General features: G+C 37.7%; 1 protein-coding gene across 7 annotated transcripts in view; it reads right to left on the reverse strand.

Moving 5' to 3' along the window:
• LOC111868080 (F-actin-monooxygenase Mical) overlaps nucleotides 1-22,081 on the reverse strand; it is a 136,494-nt gene that overhangs the window by 69,666 nt on the left and 44,747 nt on the right. For 5 of the 7 annotated variants that reach the window (XM_023858457.2, XM_023858453.2, XM_023858454.2 and 2 more), the window contains 11 exons: nucleotides 20,981-21,082; nucleotides 17,237-17,493; nucleotides 14,866-15,123; nucleotides 11,286-11,628; nucleotides 9,365-9,370; nucleotides 7,052-7,287; nucleotides 6,629-6,751; nucleotides 6,259-6,531; nucleotides 5,024-5,263; nucleotides 661-799; nucleotides 288-421 (listed from right to left, as the gene is read on the reverse strand). In XM_023858457.2, coding sequence (XP_023714225.1) covers nucleotides 288-421; nucleotides 661-799; nucleotides 5,024-5,263; nucleotides 6,259-6,531; nucleotides 6,629-6,751; nucleotides 7,052-7,287; nucleotides 9,365-9,370; nucleotides 11,286-11,628; nucleotides 14,866-15,123; nucleotides 17,237-17,493; nucleotides 20,981-21,082 — 2,111 coding nt within the window. The remainder of the gene's footprint in view (nucleotides 1-287; nucleotides 422-660; nucleotides 800-5,023; nucleotides 5,264-6,258; nucleotides 6,532-6,628; nucleotides 6,752-7,051; nucleotides 7,288-9,364; nucleotides 9,371-11,285; nucleotides 11,629-14,865; nucleotides 15,124-17,236; nucleotides 17,494-20,980; nucleotides 21,083-22,081) is intronic. The other 2 variants (XM_023858456.2, XM_023858458.2) reach the window with 2 other exon arrangements.

The raw sequence follows: 22,081 nt of genomic DNA on the forward strand, positions 1-22,081 counted from the left end.
GGCGCTTTCACCCATTCTTCGTGCATAAATGTTCATATCCCCTTGTTCTAGTATAATATACCTGCAAGCACTAATTAAGAATATACAACTTTCTCACTGTATCCCTCAAGCAAGATAAAAGAGAAGATTGACACTTACACACATTTGCCACCATGACAGGTGCCACCACTCCCATATATTAAAATGCAATTAGCCTTGTTAAACTTAATTCATACTGTTGCAGGTTTACTGTACCTATGAGGTACAGCTGTAAATTATCTGCGTTTTAATTCAGTGTTAAAATTTACCTTGTCATCAAATTGCTCACGACTCCATTTCGGTACCTTCTCTGGTCTTTCATGTTTTATGCCACATCCCATCTTATTCTCAAGTATTTTCTTCTCTATTTCTCTTACATTCCAATCTGTCTTTTCTATTTTTCCTAAAATGACAAATTTTTTAAGTAAAGCATACCTTGCCCAATAACATAAATAAGAATACTATCAATATATTTTACTTTCTATTCATTAATTTATTTATTTATTTCTTGTGACAGCTTCAGTTATACTGTCTATACTGTCTATGTTTTCTATTTTTATGACATACTCCACACTATATGGCAATTTCTGACTAACTTTGGATACATGGAATGTGATATATTTACATATGTCTGTACTGTACCTATTGCACGTCGCAGGTCTTTTGGCTTTTTATCAACAGCTGTACCCTTCAATTTCTCCTCCAAAGTTTTGATACGACCTGATAAGTCTTTATCCACAGCACCTTTGCGAGCTTCTATTAAAATCCTTGCTTCATGATCCTAATGTTTGAAAAAAAAAAAAAGTTATTTATTATTCAATAACAAATATTATTTATGGCACACTGAAGTCTGTTCTGCTGAATTAACTGGAGAAATTGTAGAAAGAAAAACACATGTGCCCATTAAGAAACAATTACTAGTCTAGAAAATTAACTCTAACCCTGACAACACAGAATAAGAAACACAAGATAAATTATGCAAAAATGCAACGATACAGGAAGTTTAAATGAGACTTTGCAACATGTGATAAATTAAGGAGCAACAATACCCAATGCAAATAATCAATGGTTCTACTAATATTGTGCACATTAGTGACTTTTAATTCTCGTTCATACGATGCTATAGTCAAGGACTAGACCTGTACTGAAAGGCACCAACCAAATTCAGATATAAAGCCCCTTACACATTAACCATAAAAGTAGAGATCACTTTCTACAAATCCACTTGAGATAATCCTGGGACCAGGACATTAATTTAAAACATTCTGAAGAGGTTCCATGTAAGGAACCAGGTTCAAATTATAATAAGTATTTCATTCTATTTGAAAGCCATATAGTATGTGAAATAACTGCCTTTGTGCAGTATTTCCAAAAACAACTACAGGACTTCACAGCATTCTCACTTGAATTTAAACTTCTAAAATATTCCCATCAATTAGTATATTAGAACGTTTAGAAGGAACACCAACTTACACTCCATGCATGGTACCACAAATAAAAGCTAAAGGGTTACCGTCACACAAATATTTTTATTGTTCCATTAGCAACATGTTCTGGCCCAGACAGGCCATCATCAGGTAATTTTTGAGGAATATATACATGTGATGATAGAACACATACAACCAACAATGCTAGTACAAACTTACTAGTTAAACTATGTCAGACCTGGCCTAATATTACATACTCATTAGATTAGAGAACTAAAAATATGCATATATGTATTAAATTTAAAACATTAAATGAAACAATGCATGGGGATTTTCTCTGGGGGGGAGAGGTGTTTACTGTACACTGTAACTATGAAGAGTACTGTCTTCTGGAACATGATCCCATGTATATTAGCAGAATTTCTTTATTAAAATCGTCACAACACAACTATATTAAGGTCACTGACCTTAATATAGTTGTGTTGTGATGGTTTTAATAAAGAAATTGTATATTACAACACAACATAATGCATGAAATGAAAATTATATTAGCAGAAGTTTATTGATGTTTCAGAGGAAGGTACCACTTCCATACTCAGGGTAGAAAAGTAAGTGTGCCTGTTCAGCTTACACTTCAACCCTGAGCATGGAGGCAGCTCTTCCTCTGAGATGTTGGTCAAGGTCTACCACACAGCATCACAGCCCCGATGACAGTACTGTTACTAATCATGAAGTTCCTCGAACTGTCATTTTCTAAAGAGTTTCTTTTACAATTTATTCTTCCACTGTCCCAATTTCTGTTGTACGTGTTCAGTATAAGACCAGTTTCTTAACCCTTCAGCATACAGAGATGTGACCTACATGTCCAGAGAATATTCCCCTCATGGTGTTCTCGTGGGCTCCACTAATCACTTCTCATCACTAAGAGCATCCTTCACTCTTTTAAGTTGGCTGCAAATGGGGTTCATTGCACACCACATACGGATGTAAAACAAGTATAATACTACATGATAAATGATACAAACTCCGTCCCAAGTGCAAACAATATACATTATATGTCTTTGATCTTGGTTCTCTTCTACACTACATGTTTCGGCCTCTATCGGCCATCATCAGGTGTATACTCTTAACGCTGCTGCCACACTGAACCCAGTCTAAAATTTAACATTTAAAAACACATTGTTATTTTCTTCGTATTATCAACATCTACCTCGTTGATATGTGTCTGGTATGTAGATTATATTGCACACGTCAAATTTGATTTTGCTGTAGTAGCACTATAAAATCTTTAGTTATGATTTTAAAATTCTTTAAAATTTTCTCTAAATTTAAAATTTAAAATTTAAAATTGTTAGGGTTACTCGCCCTATGTCTAAAGTGCTGGAGCGGCTAGTTCTTGTTTCCACACTGTACAGGTGTTATCTGTAATATACAAATATTCGTATTATTATTTTATGTACGTAATATTTTCTTATGTGTTTATATTGTTATTTGTACTTACACTGTGTAGTCTTCCTGTGTGTGTGCTGCTGCTTGTCTTTACTACGTGTGCTGTCTGATGTACTGTGTGCTGTGTTTTATGTTAGTGAGTGTAGGGGGGGAATGGGTAGAGGGGAGAGAGAGGTACCGTTAGTCTGTGTAGATTTCGTGTATCGTTTGAAATATGGGATTGTGTGTTTCTATGTGTGTACCATTCATGTGTAGGCCTTTCTTACTTATTTTATATATATGGTATTTCTCTAATGTATTCAAATGTCTACCCTTCTTTCCCGTTGTTACAACTTCCATTACTTCTGTTATTGTTCCGTATGCATGTCCTGTATTTAGTATGTGATTTGAGTAGCCGGAATTGCTATCATTATTTCTAATATCATGCATATGTCCCTTATATCTAGTGTTAAATGTTCGACCCGTTTGTCCAATGTACTTCAGTGGGCAATCCGCACATTTCATTTGGTATATGCCACTTTTATTGTATTTATCCAATTGTGGTTTATGTTTGAGTATATTTTCAATTGTGTTCCGTGTGCAAAATGCTACTTTTATCCATGTGTCTTTGAAAAGTTTTGTAACTTTTCTCACTTCTTTTGTACTATATGTAAATGTGGCCCACTTTGTTTTATGTAAAGACAAGCAGCGGCACGCACACAGGAAGACTACACAGAGTAAGTACAAATAACAATATAAACACATAAGAAAATATTACGTACATAAAATAATAATACAAATATTTGTATATTACAGATAACACCTGTACAGTGTGGAAACAAGAACTAGCCGCTCCAGCACTTTAGACATAGGGTGAGTAACCCTAACAATTTTAAATTTTAAATTTTAAATTTAGAGAAAATTTTAAAGGATTTTAAAATCATAACTAAAGATTTTATAGTGCTACTACAGCAAAATCAAATTTGACGTGTGCAATATAATCTACATACCAGACACATATCAACGAGGTAGATGTTCATAATACGAAGAAAATAACAATGTGTTTTTAAATGTTACATTTTAGACTGGGTTCAGTGTGGCAGCAACGTTAGGAGTATACACCTGATGATGGCCGATAGAGGCCGAAACATGTAGTGTAGAAGAGAACCAAGATCAAAGACATATAATATATATTGTTTGCACTTGGGACAGAGTTTGTATCATTTATCGTGTAGAGTGCAACAGGATGCTTAAATATAATATTATAATACTACAATAAAGTGTTTATAGTATCCAAACGCTAATACATTTGCTATGACATGACTTATACAAGAACTTACTTCACGTCCCACACATTGGAACCAGTCACAATTCAAATAAATTCTTTCTTCTCTGGTACCTCTACTACTGGACTCTAAACATGTCAAAGAAAGTCCTGCTAATCCAAAGGAGTCAAATTTTATTCAAAGTGTGACAGAACACAAAATGTTAATTACACACAGCTGTTACAGGCACAAAAGCCACTAAGATCTGAACATATACAACACAATGCTTTTTTTTTATGTTCTATGTTCAAGTACTTCATTCAGGTCTTCATCAGCAGAAAACTTTAAAAAATTATACTAAGAATTTTTTTAATATCATTTAAATAACTATGCATATTAAATATACTAATAATGGATTAAATTTCAATTGGGTTTCTATTCTACTCTAGGTCAAATTTGTATGACAGTATTATCTAGTGCTGTGTTCTGTCCAAATAAATCCAACAGCTACATAAGAACTTATATTATTCACACCTCCTGAACACTCTGCTGGACACTAGTGAAATTTACACCAGCATCAGTTACAGCTGTTTAATGTGCTACTAATTATAACACAAAGCTTTGTCAAAATTTTCTACTTCTGATGGACTCTGAAAGTCTTAAATTCCTGTCTCAGTGGCAAGATACTTGATAAATATATTTTTGTGAACATAATTCACCAAACTGTGAATCCAGTCACTGAAATTGGTTCAGTTTTTTGTACTCCTTTTCAAAAGATAGCAAAAATTTTTGTTAGATAATTAGTCAGAAACACCACTGTTCTGAGAAAAACCATGCTTCAGCCATGAACATAACACAAATCACAACGCAAGCAAACTGCCTTACTGGATAAAATAGTTTCAGTTCCAAATCTCTGACACGATCTTGAAAAGCAGGGGCTGTTTGACGGTATACGAATAGAGAATAGTCCTCAAAAGGTGCTGAATCTTCACGTTTAGCATTTGTCTCGAGCATCTGCATACTCTTATGCAAATGCCTTTTTGCGAGCTCAAGCATGTATTTCCTACGCACCACCCTCTCAGACCGGTTTTGTCGGATCTCTTGCCAACGATTCCATTGGTCTTCCTACACAATATTAACAAACAGGGTTTGATTCTGATGTACTAATTTCAGTCAAGTACCATATGTATGTTATGTAATTTACTAATTCATAATATAGAGTTCCAAAATAATCTGAGGTAATAAAACAGATGCACACATCTGCATAAATGTATTCATATCAAAATTCTGCGAGAAAATTCTTGTAGTAACAACACCATGAAGCTGAAGATAAACAATGTTTTGATGCAATGGACATGACGAATTTGATCCCAAGAAAGTGTGCTAATTGCTCTGAAATTAAGATGCTGTTCCACAAGACTTACATCACTTGATCATTCAGGGACAAAAAAAAAATCAGGTCTCAGACATGGGACTTGAGCTGCCATCAGCTGGCAGGTACAGAGGAATATTTATAAGATACAGTTACAAAGTAGATGCACTGATCAACAAGAAAAAGACCGATGGCCAATGGTGATGACACTTCTGACATTTCACAGTCCAACTCCACCTCAAAAGCCAAGACTTCAACCTTTATTTCATTACTGCAATGGTGCATGCATATGGTCCACCTGGCTGACCAATGTATTTTTTCAACACTAATATCGATACACACCAGGTTAAAATGCCGCAGCCAGCCAAACAGGACCAGAAGATTTAAAATCTCATATTTTTTAACAATAAATTGCTACCCGGTGTTAAAATTCAGATACTATCCCTGTAGTATCAGATGCCTGAAAATCCCCTATGCATAGACAATAAAGGTTAATCAGGTGTGGGTACAAAATCCTGTTCATAAAAGTCATACTACTGACCATTTCTACTTTGGTATATACACCACACATAAAACTACACTGTCACTCCAAAGTGACAACTTTTCCCTCAATAAAGAGACTACTGAAAATGTAACACACTATTTTCTGCTAAAGCTGTATAGAACAGTGGAGAACGTCTCGCTGTTCATCGCCGACTTCATCAATACTAATGAAATTTATCGAGACAACTTCTTATGTTTGACTCACCGTGACGTTTGCTGGTCTCTCCATATTTCCTATTTTGTCCTTATCGTTGCTTCTCCTTTTGCGCTGCCGACGGAGGGAATCCACTTTTCTTTCCCCTGCTGTAACTACTGGAGAACTAACTACACCTACTGGCTTACGGATTTGTATAGGACGTGCATGATGATGCTGTGACGTGATGCGACCTAAGAGTGAGACTTTCTGTGTTGGTGTAAGGCTGCGTAATTGAGCAATCCTGGGTGGTGTAAAATGATCTTCTTTCACTTCTGGCTCTTCCTGCATGTGACAACAAATAAAACAATTTTACAGAATTTCAGCAGCATACTGTATTTAAAAATAAAAATATGAAAACAACAGAAGTCCAAAATCTCACCAATTTTGGATGTTTAATGTGTGGTATTTCCCCGCGGAAAGTGTCATAGATTTGTGAAAGATAAGAAAGCATTGTAAGTTTATCTGGTACATCACACTGCTCCATTTCTTGCCCTGTCATTACCTATAAGTAAAAACAGAGATCACAATTAGTTTCATACTTACCTTGCTTTATACAAGTGTCATATTTCAAAACTGTTTTAGGTCTTTATGTTTTAAAATCCTTAATTCTTTTCCTATGTTCCGCATTAAAACATGGTCAATGACATGACTATTCATAACAATACCTTACCAAAGTTCTCCAATTTAAATTTACTCATCCTGACTTTAAGGCATTTCAACACTCTCCTCCGTATTCACATATCCACCACAAATTCAATTTACTTTGATAAATCTGTTCACACCAAACCTCTACCACACTTACTGGAGGAATTCCTAATTCCCGTTCCAAAGTATCAAAGGCCAACTGATTATTTGCAGCAACGTCCTCTGGTGACAGAGCATGAAAATCCAGAAGATCTGGTCGGTAGCGATGTACTATTGCACACAGGACAAGTCCATTCTTGAAAGAATGAGTCATATCTTCTACATGCACAGTGTCATACAAGGCAACTTGTTTCTTCAACCAGTGAAGTAAAGTATCTGGGTGAACTTGTGAATCTGAAATCGAATCATTACACACATTTACACTTGTAATTAATGTTTTTTTTTTGGTACAGACAACATAAAGTTGGACAATGACAGGTATATCAGAACGTATGAGACACTAAATATATTCTGAATTTAAATGATGAATTAACACACTCAAAGGCTCTGCACACAATAAATTTCATGTTAAATGCATGTTCCAGTCTTTAGTCCAAGAAGGTCTTTCATAGAATTATGGCTATTTGTTCAAGTATCACAAACTTAGTACTTGGGTACTCAAAAAAACTGCCAGATTAGACAAGACAAATTACATTTTGTACTTAGACTTGAAATAACATCACCTGTTTAAATTGTAGTAGCAATGCTACAAAAATTTGCTTTCATATGTTTGAATATGACATTCCTGTTTATTGTTGATATGCAACACTCTTAAGGTAGACATGCATTGCAGTGCCAAATGTATCTTTATTTCTACAACAGCCAGAACAATACAAAAGTTGACTAGGAAAAGGCACAATTGGAAAGTGGGGTGAAAACAGAGATATCTGTTCTTACAGTGCCTGTTACTGTAATATCCGGCAGGCATAGGTAAAGAAATTAACTCATAAGCACAGGATTAATGTTAACTAAGAAAGGGAAAGACTTACTTTACTGCAAATATTAAGAGAAGAAAGCAACATCATTTTATTGTATGAGTCATGTGCCTAGATCAAAATAAAATACAAGTCTGGATCAACCTTATATTATAGAGTATTTAGAAAATGCAAGAAGGTACTTTTAAGGTATATATGTACTTCTAACAGAAATTATTATGAATTACAAAACACTGCACATCTGGCAGCTGAACCTTCACCTTTGCCTTCTGCCAAACATGGTATAACTTACTGGAAAACTATACAGAAAATATATCTATATCCCATTAACCATGCTTCCTGAGAAACAAACTAGCTTCTTCATCTGTAAAGGGAGATGTTATTAAAGTTTCACATATCAAGTGGTCAATGTTCATTAACCAGTAACACATTTTCCTTCAAATTCTATTCCAGAAAATTTGTGATACCCCATACCATGTTCTGCACAGCATGAGAAAAAAATTGTTATTACCTAAGAAATAATGATCATCTGATATCTGAAACTACTCCTGTTACAGCTCAGTATGCCACTTCTCACTCTGAAGCAAGATCAATGGGAAATAAGGAAAATATTTTCCAGAGTTCTTCAGTACAGTATACATGTTTGAGTGGGGGAGTGAGGGGCTTAAGTTGTCCCTGTCCTTCATGAATTTAGCCCTATGCCATGAAGACATACGAGGGAGTGGAGGTATGGCTCCACCATTCTTGACCTCAACACTAGATGGAAGTATATATTCAGCTTCATGCCTCTGCCAATTTACTCCTGGGGAAAGACCCCTGGTACCCATTTGATAGGAGGCTGAATGGGCCCCAAAGCTGGTATTGCTGCTGTGAAGAAGAGAAAAATCTTGGCTCTGCCAGCAATGAAACCCCAGCCATCCAGCCTGTAGCCCATCACTATGCCAAATGAGCTTTCCTGACTCCTGGCATAAGGTAAAGATTAAGTTTCAACTGATACCCACTGATACCATGTTCAAAAATATCTAGCTTATAAAAAAAAAAGAAGCAAAAGTTCTAATTCTCTTCCATAATCTAGATATCCCAGGACAGGCAGCTGGGGTTCAACCCCCCCCCCCCCATCATATCTAGATTAGCTCTGAGACCTACCCAACTTCCTATCAGATGGATAACAGGAGCTGTGAGTCCACCCACCCCATCAGGCAATACCAGGAGTCATCAATAATGATGAAGTCTCCACACTAAGACATTCAGGCAAATAGAATTCTTATGCAGACACTGCATGAAAGCTCATTCTATAAAGATTACTGTAGCTCATATAATGGAACAGAGTTATACAAAATGGACATTAGTAAAAAAACAAGAAATTTTAAATAAAAGATCTTACATTATAATACGTACATGCATACAGCTTAAAACTTGTAATTTTTACATTTTAAATAATGGACTCAATGAAGTTCTACAGCATGCTTGACAAATGAAAGTTACAAAACACCCACCCTTAACTGTGAACCACAAAACGCCACACACGCCACAAATGGAGTCAGTTCATCATTGTTACCAGGTATCATAAAAAAGAGAACAAATATTAATTTCACTATGAGGAGGATAAGGATGATGATGCCAATGATGACATGGTAAAAAGATTGCAGTCTTCTGGAATGTGATGCCATGAACCCTGAAGGAGGCAGCAGGTCCTTATGACATGCTGATACCTATCACCCAAACTATATGGTGTAACTTTTCAGAAGACTTAATCTTATTATTCACCACATTAAGAACCTCATATCTCTAGATATAAAGTGCATGCGTGCATGTAGTGAAACAAGTTTGAAAACCACAGGAACAAAGATGATATTTTGCTCAAATCAAGTACTGTACCTCACAGAACATGATAAACAATAAAGAATGTTCAAAACCTACCTTCTCACATTAAATTTGTATGGTAAATATTTCATGTGTCAGTTTCATACATCATTTCATTTCCAATCAACAATTATAATTTCTTTAGACCTTTCAATGAGCAACTACAAGGTCAGAAACAAAAGAGCAAAACAGTAAGCTTTTTAAAGTTAAAGACCAAGTGTGCATTGAAATGTGCAACACTTCAGAAAGGTACCAAAATTGTTATATTCATCATTAAAAAAATGTAAAGTTATCCCTGTAACAGGTCATGAAGGCCCATTGGGGTGTGAGACGTTCAGGGTCCCACAATATCTACACAATCGGCTCAAAGATGGCAGTAAGGTTGTCAGCCTTATGTGTTGGAGATGCTTTACTACCCAGGAAAATTATTTAATTTTTTCCTGGTACTCATTTCTGTTAGAGGCTGAGTAGACCCCAGGCCCATAGTTTGGCTGGAAGGATTAGGTGAATTGAAAAAATCTAATGACCTCATTAGGACTTGAACCCATGACCTTCCAGCTTGTAGCATAGTGCCTCAACCAACTACGCTACCGTGTACCCCTATATTCATCATACATATTTCATATAAAAACAAAATTAATGGGCACATCCGAGCCACTATCGTATGTTCTGACATAGAATATTCTATAAAATTTTGATAGTCCCTGTAACAGCAAATTATTATTCTTGCTGACATGGACTGTGAGTGTTGTGAATCTGTTTAACATGCTCTACTGACTTTCACTGCCTATAATAATGTTCTAGGCCATGAACTAAGCCTAAGAGTGGGCTGTGTCATAGCTCAGGAAGTTAGTCACTGTCATCCCACTGTTGGTTCAATCCCAGGTAGTCAGAAGGAATATGTGGACAAAGTTGTACTGGGGCATGTTTTCTCAAAATACTTTTAGTTTCGAAAAAGCTAAATAGTTCCGTTCAATGTGACTTGTTAAGATTTTCTTATTTAAATTATTCACACCTCTTTAATTTCCCCTTGCTCCACAATCATCTAACATCTGGGGCTCGCAGAACAGGCAAAACAATGGCCAACATACAAAGTGGACTCAGTCTCACCCACCTCCACAAATTAAAAGAGAAGGTTGAGAGTAACAATATTAACATTTTGATGTTTGTGCTTAGATACCACAAAAACTTATGTTAAAACCTTCTTGTTTATAATCCTACTTACACATGTTTTTACATGCTACATGTTTTGACTGCAAAGTGGCCATCATCAGGAACAAAACACAGATATTTTAATATCTTTGTGCTTTGCACCTGAAAGAAAGAAGAATGTTTTAACACAAGTTTTTGTGGTGTCTAGTCACAAAACATCAAAATGTAAATATTGCTACTCTCAACCTACATATAGCATGTAAGTAGGAATATAAACAAGAAATTTTTAATGTAAGTTTGTGTGACAACGTATGTGAGACCTTAACAACAGATGCAAATGTGGTGTAAACATATAAAAACAATTATATACTGACATTACAACAGCAGCAATTCAGTTCTTACCTTTTCTCCGTCTCTTCTTTGGCATCTCCTGAACTGTAGCAGAGACCAAGCACTGCTCTACACTCGCTGGGTCATCGGAATCATACAGTCCACGCACTTGAATTGCTAAAACACATCTAGTGTTAAGGTTTGGATATCTAGTGTGAGGATCAAGAGTGTATGAAACTGTGTCCCTCTGAAGGTTTTCAGGTGTTGTTTGACCCAAGAGTCGGTATACAGATTCTCTTTCAGCCAGAACATCAAGTGGGGTAGCTTGACCACTACCCCAGCTTTTCACTGCCCAACAAGCATCCAAAGAACTCAAAAAACCTCGGGCACAACCAGATCCTGTAGGCCAGAAAGGCTGAAATAAAATGTTACAACATGAATCCATTCATACAGTAATTCTTTTTTGAGTATGTAGTGATATCTTCATTGTCTTTCAAAATTAGAGAAATTAACAGAAATCTTGACTGGACAAAACACTAATCTGAAGTAGCCTGAAGTGCTCAATGATTTTAGAAAGACAAAGAAAACAATTCATGACACATTTTCTCCTTCAATTATGTAATATAAAGTAACATGATGTAATGTGTAGCAAAACTTAATCTGTTTCCAATTAATTCAAAGTACTCATTATTTTACAACTGTATTTACTGCTTTCCATTACTTAGAAAATTCTCTTTGAAATTCTGAGACTGATTCAATAACATACACTATTGGAATTTATCCCCTTAATAATAATCTTGCCACTGAGGAGCCTAATGCTGCCTACTATTCCTCTTTCAGAGTGGTCTCAGAAACATTTCATATTACTGGACAAAAGTAGATAACATATCAAATTATGATGGGAGGATTACTATGTTCAGAATATACTTACAGATAATTGCTATTTCCTATAATTACTAGGGGCATTCAAAAATGATTGACACTAAATGTTTTTTCTTCACAGTAACCATTTATTGGAACAAAATACATACAGATTATATTAGAGGTATTCCCCGCCAATGTCTGTGCACCTTTGCCATCATTCCAGCAGTTTCTGTATTTGCACAGTAGACCATTCTTTGGGGATATCCCTGCACCACTGCTGGACAACTGCCTGAAGCTTGTTGTTGGAGATGAATGTCTTACCCCGCATGACGTCTTTCATTGCATCGAATTCAGCATAGTTGTTAGGGGCAAGATCGGATGAGTATGGCAGATGAGGCAGCATGGTGTGCCCTAGAGCACCCAGGGTGGCAATGGTCTGCTGACTGCCATGTGGGCACACATTGTCATGTTGGAGAAGAACGCCGTGCCCCCATTTTCCATGGCAGTGTTGCTGAATGCATCAGCGGAGTTGGCGCACTGAATTGCAGTACCGATCACTGTCGATGGTCATATCTGGGGCAGCCAATCCAACAGACGGATCCCCTCCTCATCCCAGAATACAGTTGCCATTTGCTTCCAGACTAGTAGTCCCAGTCGTGACATCTTGGGAGGAGGACTCCCAGCATGCTTCCACTCCATGAACTGCCATTTCTCTTCTGGAGTCTCGTGCCAGAACCATGACTCGTCAATGGGACTAGACGCTCAAAGAACTCCGCTGGATCCGCACTCTACAGCTGCAGTAACTGTTGACATGTCTCCACATGCTTCTGCGCAATGGTGAGAGAATGGGGCACCCATTGAGCACAGACCTTTTTCATCTTCAAATCCTGATGGAAGATAGTGTGCAGTGTTCTGCATGACAAACCTGTTGCGTTCTCTAGTTCATCGAAACTGATGTGCCTCTTCTCCAGTATCAAGTCGGACATGCATTGTGTACTGTCTGGTGTGCATGCTGTTGCTGGATGCCCACTACTTTTGCCTTTTTCCGCACAGTCCTTGCCGTCTTTGAACTCTGCTATCCAGTGAAACACAGTTCTGCGACTTGGTGCTGCTTCCCCACATACGGCTGCTAACCTCGTGTGAATGTGCAAAGCAGTCACTCCTTCCCTCCAGAGAAACTGCACAGTCCACCGTTGCCCGTGATTGTCTGCTTCCATGTTGTCTGAGCGTTGTCCACGACTGCACCTGCACACCGCCACAAATGACACAGCACTGTTCGACCTGTACACAGTAGCAACATCATCTCGTGGCCACAGGCAGCACTATAGTATGTCTTCCCACATACACTGGCTCACATTTGACACTGCTACTTTTCCGGAGTTATGGAGTGAGTGTCAATCACTTTTGAACGACTTAACTTTAATTAAGTAACTAGCTCACAGCAACTGATCAGGATTGGAAAACATCAATACTTCCAAATGTGTGTCATAAGATAGGAGAATATATACATTTGTTACTCATTGCTTAGATCTCATTATTAAAGTGAACAGATATAAAAAAAGGTTGTTACAAACTGGGGATATCTCAGGTGGAGCTGGTATGTGCTAGTCTAGATTTCCCATTCATAGCAATCAGTTAAATGACAAAGTTATGAGACTCACAAACACATATTTTCATCACATTTCTGTGTCAGTTAAATACTTGAGTATAGAGTCATGACGTAATTGCAAGACTCAGTTCTGAAAGATTAAATTACATATTCCTTGGACTCCAGGGTGAATGAAGCTATTCTCAAAGAGATTTATTTTCATCTCAGGTGACTTTGTATAAAATAACAATACCTTCATTATGCAACACACTATTACACATATATATATAAGGAGGTACCCAAAAGAAACTGAGATTACTTTTCTTTAAACTTATTTATTCAAATTTTAAGCACAAACCTTCAATCCCCTTCAAAGTACTCTCCACTTACACTAATACACTTGTCTAGTCTTTTATTCCATTTTTCAAAACATTGTCTAAATTCATCTTTTGAGATGCTTGACAGCGCCTCCGTCGTTTTTTCCTTTCATGTCTCTTTTCATTCAAGGAAAAAAAAAAAGTCACACAGGGCAAGGTCGGGTGAGTATGGAGGGTGAGGAACAGGGGTCATACCATTTTTGGTCAAGAACTGTCATACAGACAGGACTGTGTGAGCAGGGGCATTGTCATGATGGAAAAACCAGCCACCCGACTGCCACAAATCTGGCCGCTGAGCTCCAAGTCACTCCCGACAGCTCCACAATTTCTTCAATGGTCCGTCGTCGATCTTCCTTGATGATTTCATGAATTTTTTCAACATTTTCATGTGTTCGGGCCGTGGAAGGACAACCAGAACGAGGTTTGTCATCAATTGACATTTCACCATTTTTGAAATGGGAAAACCACTCAAACACTTGAGTTTTCTCCATAACATCGTCCTTGTACGCCGTTTTTAACATTTTAAGAGTTTCTGTTCCAATTTTCCTGAGCAAAAAGCAGAATTTCACCGCCGCAAGCTGTTCACGAAAATCAGCCACTGCAAAAACAACGACCACACAAAACAGTTGTCACTATAAACTCTGCCGAAACTAGTCCTTACCTTCTGAAGCAACAGTAGTCAGCTTATCGACTCAGGAATGTTAGCTCTATGCGCTCATAGCGGCAAAACGCGGTACTACAAAAGCTCTGCCCACAAAAAAATTAGTTCGGTTTCTTTTGGGTACCCCATCGTATATATACACATTCACAGTGTTAACTTTACCTCCAATAAACTGTCTCCTACTAAAATTTGTAGCAATCTATGCCCATGTCTTTCCACAACACGGCTTGCATTTTCTGCAGCAAACATTGATGTGAAATCAAACATGGCTACATCTGGTTGTCCATAATGGTTCACTGCAAACTCCAACTGAGGGAGCATATATTCAGTTGAGAAATCAGCTGCTTCCCGTGCATACCTTTGTAAGGCATCTTTATCAACATTTTCTGGTGCAAGAAGTTTTGCTGTATCTGCATAGTCCTGGGGAGAAAATAATCATATACATGGATGTTCAATAATTCTGTTCAGATACAAAAAATATTAGAATAGAGGAATAGTTACACTATCTGCCAGGGACACCAACACAAAAGTAACACACTGAGACAAAATTATGACACACTGCACAGTCCACCACAGAAAAAAACTGACCAAAAGACACTTTTTAATACAGGATCACTGGAAAGTTCTGCACACCATTCATGCCAAAATATTCATCTTACAGGAAAGCACATATATTTATACAAGGCAAAGTATGTGGCAACAATGGTTCAACCTAACATGAATAGCTTCCATAAGAAGAGTAATCATATTTCACATACTTTCTTTTCAATGTTTTCTTTTGGAGGGCTTGGGAAGGACGGACAGCCCAGTGGATCCATGGGTCATTACACCATAAGTCAAAACATTAGAAACTGCAATGGCTGTGGCACCTGACATTAAATGCCAGCTAAGAGAGAAGTACCTTCTGAAACTCTGAGTGATTATTGCAAGTATCTTAAACGACCAACAATTTCAATTTAAACCAGAGGTTAGATTCACATACAATTTAGACTGTACTGTCAGAGGAACAGAATACAGTGTGACCACATCACCTGGACTGCATGTACCTCATTTGCTTGAACTATCAAAACCTACCACCCTTTCTGGAATATACATGAAACTACCTGCAATAATTCAAGAGCTTTCACCAAGAGTGATATACCTACAGAAACAGCAACAGTGGATCAGTCAGCATCTTGTTCTCCGTGCAGGCAGTCAGGCGGAAGAGAAGAGTGGAAGGGAAGTGAGTGAGATTTTGGTGTTCAGTTCAGTGTCATTTGTCGGTGAGTGAGCAAGAAAGTAAGTCAGTAGGTGAGTTATCAACTCTTCTAGTTGTCTGTTCAGTGTAGTGCAGCTCAGTAGAGAAAAGGTGAGTGAGAGCAGTACTGTCACTGGTGGTGTTACCATAAAGTAACAAATACACAAAGACTCAATCTCAGTAACAAAAGCAGTTACAGCCAGTTTGACAGTAACTGCTCCATATATCAATAATCAGTACAGTATATTCCATATAATTTATTATAATGTTCTTTGTTACATATACAAAAAACAAACTCAAGGACAATGTAAAATAATCCATATTTAAATTTATCAACAAGAGTTATACAAGATGCACTTGAAAAGTAAGTTCTGCTCACTTGTGGTTACAAGAGCCTTATTACCATCAAAGGTTGGCATTACATCCACACACCACCTGTATATTTTTACTGTTTCCCTATGTGAGTCTGAACTAACCTAAGTCATCAGTAACAATGTAAAGCTCATGCAAAGAGGGTGTATTTCAGAGACTGCCTATTGCTAGAAATTCAATTTGTGAGGAATAACATGCAGTCATCAAATTTGTTTTTGCAAAATGCACACGCATTAAAGACACTCTTCAGCTGGTAGATGAAAAATTTACCCATGATGAAAACGTGTCACTAAAGAAAAGCCTAAAATATACCCAGTCTCCAATAACACATAGCTGCTGAAAATTTGGATCACAATTTAAAACTCAGGAATATAATTGCAATTTATTACTAACATACTGCTTATGAATATTCTATAATCCCTTTTGAATAAGGGGCTTACATTCCTGGATTACATCACTAATATCATAACGGTGTCGTGCAAGAGCTTGGTTTTATGGAAAATAAAGGCTAAGGAGAATCAGCCCCTGAAGCATACATACAAAACCTGAAGGATCAAAATAAACTAGCATGTGTCACGCACAGAAGAAAGCCAGTTTATCATACAATATTTTATTAGGCCCCGTCACCCAGTACTTCAAATTCAACAATTTTATAGTCTTTCATTACAATAAAAATAATTTGGCAGTCCAGAGAACTTTGCTATAACATTATGCTCTATCAATCACTGAGATGCTGTAAAACAAAACTTATTTATAATGTCATTTGGTGTATACCCTTCTTACTTTACTAATGTGAACGTTTCTTAGATGGATATAACAATACAAGACAAATATTTAACTCTCATTTATGTTTTCAAATTCAGTAAAAGAAAATAGGTTTCTTATTTGACTATGTACAAAATATGGTAAAATAGTTTTAATTACCTGTAAAATCACTCCTTTATCAATTAGGCTATGTTTCTTTGCTGTCATAACAAAATAGTGGGTTTCATCTTTATAATATACTATGTTTTCCAAATCAATTCCAGTGGCTTCATATAAATCTTTGAAGAATTTCTGGTTGAAAATGAATGCAACTCCACTGATTTCTTCAACACGAGCTTCTGCTTCTGTGCGACGGTTTATGAAATTTGCTGTGATGGCAATGGCAAGCTTTCCTCTAAATTCCTTTCTCTTGAATCCTTCAAACAGACAACAAAAATAAATAAATAGTCCTGTGAGCACCTTTTATTGTTAAAATGCTTCTGGATCAACAACCTTACCCATAAATTTTCACATTAACACATTCAGGACCAGAAGGGCCGATTGGCCCTCTACATTTCTATAGCGTTGCGGACCGGGCGGGCCAACTGGCCCTTTTCTGATGCGTTATGTTGAAACCGACTATATCTTGCTGTGTGGCCATGTTGCATCATAACTACTGCATAGTTGACCTCGGGAATCTTTGCTAGCTTAGCCAGTAACATGATCACGCTCATTTCCTGTCACACCCTATAGAAAAAAGCCTCTGTTCGAGTCCAAGCTTCCATGTATGAACCAGGAAGTTAGCAGTGCCACATGGATCAGAGACGAAAGCAGTTGCAGGAGAAGCATTCTCTCAGAGAACAAGAAATATTAGATTTGTTCTCCGATGAGCTATCAGATTTGCCAACTGCTTCGTCTTCTGATAGCGAGGCCAGCCTCAGTGAAAGTGACAGTGACAGGGGCCACAGGGCCCCCCAAAATATTGTGTCCAGTGAAAGTGAGAGCTCCGATGAAAGTGCGAGTACCGGGACAGCCACATGGGGTAAAGTGGACAAAACCCCCCACTTTGGGTAGGTTTACTGGTGATCCAGGGGGTGAAGCGGATGCCATCGGACCCAACGGATGTGTCTGAAGTTGTGTCACTGTTTTTTGGAGATAGTTTCTTTGACCTGTTATGTCAGGAGACTAACAGATACTATCTCCAACACCGTGAGGCGTACGACCGCACCTATAAGGTGTTGAAGTGGGTGGATGTCACTTCAACAGAAATGAAAAAATTTTTGGCTATGGTCATTCTAATCGGGCTTACGAAGAGAGATACTTTGAAGGATTATTGGTCAAGAGACCCATTTTTAGAAATTCCCATTTTCAGCAAACTCATGAGTCGTAAGAGATTTGAACAGATATGGTGCAAGCACTTCTAGGAGCTCTGGTAAGTGTTCTCCAAAAATTTTAGTTCATAAAATTAATTATGAGATTTTATATTAATTTTTAAAGTGAACAGTGCACAAGTTAGGATGCTAGGCTTAAAAACCCCGGTCCCCAGGATGATTTAAATATTTAAACAACCGGTCCGCAATGTGTTAATACTGGTGATCCATAACGTGTATATAGTAACCGTCTTTTAGTGCACTTGTGACAAGTGAAACTGTATGCACTAAAAGACAGTTAATATATTGTAACGTGTTTAGATTACTGAATACGCCGTTCGGATTAATTGGTTTATTTAACAACCTACCAGTATCAGCTACAATTAATTACAACATTGTTGCGGGATTTCACACTTTATAACCTATTCACAATAATCTGTTCACTCTTTTGTCAGTAGTCTACACGTTTTTATAACGCGGGATTTATACAAGTGCAACTGTATCACACACTCCCAATTGTTACTCGGTTAACACGAACTATCACTGATTCTCACACAAGCGTCCGTAACTCATAAATCACCGCTGGCTAGATTCCAACTCAACTGTAGGCTGCTGACTGGAGAACTCACTTCAGCTGCTGATACACTTTAACTGTCCCCAGGGACGGCTACACGTTAACTCGCTTCGTAGGCAGTGTGGTTCACTTATATAGTCGCAGCGCTTGCCTGTTACACAATGAGTGCCGCTGTTGCCTGGCGCCATATCGTCGCCGCGGGGAGAAAGGCAGGGTGTTGACTTGCCTATTACCATAGGGTGACGTCAGCACTACGATGCCGACACGTACCGCTGGGGAGGGAGGGGTTGCCCTCCATTGCGCAACATGTCACACTGCTCCCTCCTTAAGGCTGTTCGTCCCGAATAGCCTAACGGTGCACCCCTGTTCCTTTTCTTTGGAGGCTGTGCTTTCTGCGTCTCCTGTTTCGGCTGCTCCTCGCAGCGACTATTATCCGGCCATTACAATATACACATTATGGATATGAATCAGTGCAACAGGATGCTAAAATACAACATTAATACTGGTGATGTTGATCAATTATCACATTACTGTTCTATAATATTTATGTACCACCAGTACTAGAATCCTGTACTGATAAATCATCACTGTGTTCATTTTATTCTTTATTTAACAATGGTGTCAGTAGCTGATAATATATACTAATGTTGAATGTAGAGTAATTAGTGAATAAGGAATTAAACAAGACATAGAAAGAAGCAGCTGTGGCCTAATTTGAGGTACTGTCCCCACATTTTCCTCAAGGGACTGAGCAAAACCATAAAAAAAACTCAGTCAAGGTAGTCTGTGTCTGGGCCAAGATTTTACTCATGAGCTCCTGAATGTGAAGCTGAAGTGCCAGCCACTCAGCCATGATACTGGGTCATCATCAGTGTCTTGAACATCCCTGATAAATTGGAAATTTGGAGAATGCACTACTGGCAAAAGACAATCCTGATATGTTACCAAACGCATTTTCAACCATCACACATCTCACACACACTTTTTGAATTTGCTTTGCAAATTTTTGTTTAATCAACTAAGTGGCAAATTATTTTATTTTACTCACTCAAAATACTTATCCTTTATTCCCAGAGCTAAAAAAAAAGTCCCAAAATTATCACATAATTCTCAGATAAGTAAACTACAGCTGGTGTCCTACAGTACATTACATCCGTTGTCTTACGGTAAACTATTCTATATTTCACAACTGTCAAAATAGCTGAAGTCAGCCATACAGGCTCATGTCTTACAGCTGTCATAGAGAGCCAGTCCATTAAGTATGAGGTGAAATTTGTGGGCCTGCTCAAAATGTGCATGTCCACATGCACACATATTAACACACAAACATACAATAGGAAGTAACAGTTAACAATTACTCTTCTCAGGATTTCATGGCTGTAGTGAAATATTTAACTTTGGCTTCTGTGGAATATAACCACATAGAATATTCAGAGGTTTCCCAATATTTAAGCAGAACTTGCAGTTACCATATTAATGTGCCTCTTGGGGGGGGGGCACAAGCCCTTATGTAGATTTGGCAGCAGGAACTCCCTTTGAATAGCACTCCACTCTTGTTTTGCCCAAGAATGATGTAACCTCCCACCTAATGTCTACTGCAAGATCTATGTATGGGCTTCCCAACCACTCTAAAATATTCACCCTGAAAATGGCAACTAAACTTTTGATGAAGCAATGGCAAATCCTCAACATTCTAGGCAGCACATTCCAAAAAGCCAAACTTACACATTAAGTTAATACTTAATGGTGCTTATAAAGATACTGTGAAATGGTTAAAGTATTGTGGATGTTAAACTATAGTGAATAATAAAGCATTTTAAATTTTATAAAATAGCATCTACTCTAGCAATTAGAGCAAATGGAAAATATCCACAAAGAAGAGCATTAGCCTATTACTGTTTCCATTAATTTTTATTTTGAGGTTCAGACGTATATGCACCTTGTGTAAAATTGTTTAAGTTTAACTGGAATACAACTCACCATCTAATGTGTTCCTTTTGCCATCTGCACCGATGAGGACATCAAATTCATACTGACTAACTGGATGGTCAGCAGGACTCACTTCTGCTCTCCATCCAATCTCTAATAGAAATTTATGTATATTATAAAATAAATGATTGCATTTTAATATAACTCATGATTGCAAAGTGGGATAAGAGGTGTAAATGCCACACATTTATGGCTGTATTTGGCAACATGGATTTTTTTTCTGACCATGCTTTAATGACCCTCATTTGTTTCATCAATCTTCTATGACACAAACACGTGTTTATATCTTAGCCATTGAATGTCTCTTTGTGTCATTCTGTATCCCCTAAACAGCACATTACATGAAAAATGTAAACAAATATATTTCAGCAAGTACTTTCTAGAAATACATTTCAATTTTCTAGAAAATCCTGAGCACCAGAAGACATAATACAATATACACTAAACCCTCATTATAATGGACTAATAAGCAGCCTCCGTAGCCTAGAGGTAATGTTCCCACCTCATGACTCATAGTACGCAGGTTCAAATACCCGGCGGAGGTCGTCGAATTTTTAAGGGCGGAAAAATTCAGGGAACAAGTCCTCCGGGAGGGACTTTAAGCCGTGGGTCCCGTGTCGTAGCTTTATGGCACGTAAAAGAACCTCATATCTCCAAAGGAGGTCACTGAGCCAAATTACGGACGTTTCCCGCCCAACAGCAGTCTCTAATATCTCTGGTAGATGGGGGAAGCATTATAGATACCTCTCAGCCAGTAGAGCCAGTCTTGCTGGCTGGGCGGGATGGATGGTAAGCACCAGTACCAGTAGGATATAGAGACTGGTAGAATATCATAGAGGGAAGCACAATGGACCAATACAGGTCTAGGTGCATGGGGAAACCCACCCTCTCCAATAACTAACTAACTAATGGACTAATAGGGATGAAAGGGTGTCCATTATAACGGATGTCCGCCATAACCGAGTGAAGGGGTATTCATGGAATTACATCATAGTATACACAGCCAATACATGCAATAAACACAGAAATACACAATGTGATTATATAAAGGTTTTTATGTAAGGTTTCCTTTTTATTTTAAACAGTTTTCTA

The sequence above is a fragment of the Cryptotermes secundus genome, unplaced genomic scaffold, assembly GCF_002891405.2.
Source record: "Cryptotermes secundus unplaced genomic scaffold, Csec_1.0 scaffold925, whole genome shotgun sequence".
Taxonomy (NCBI): domain Eukaryota; kingdom Metazoa; phylum Arthropoda; class Insecta; order Blattodea; family Kalotermitidae; genus Cryptotermes; species Cryptotermes secundus.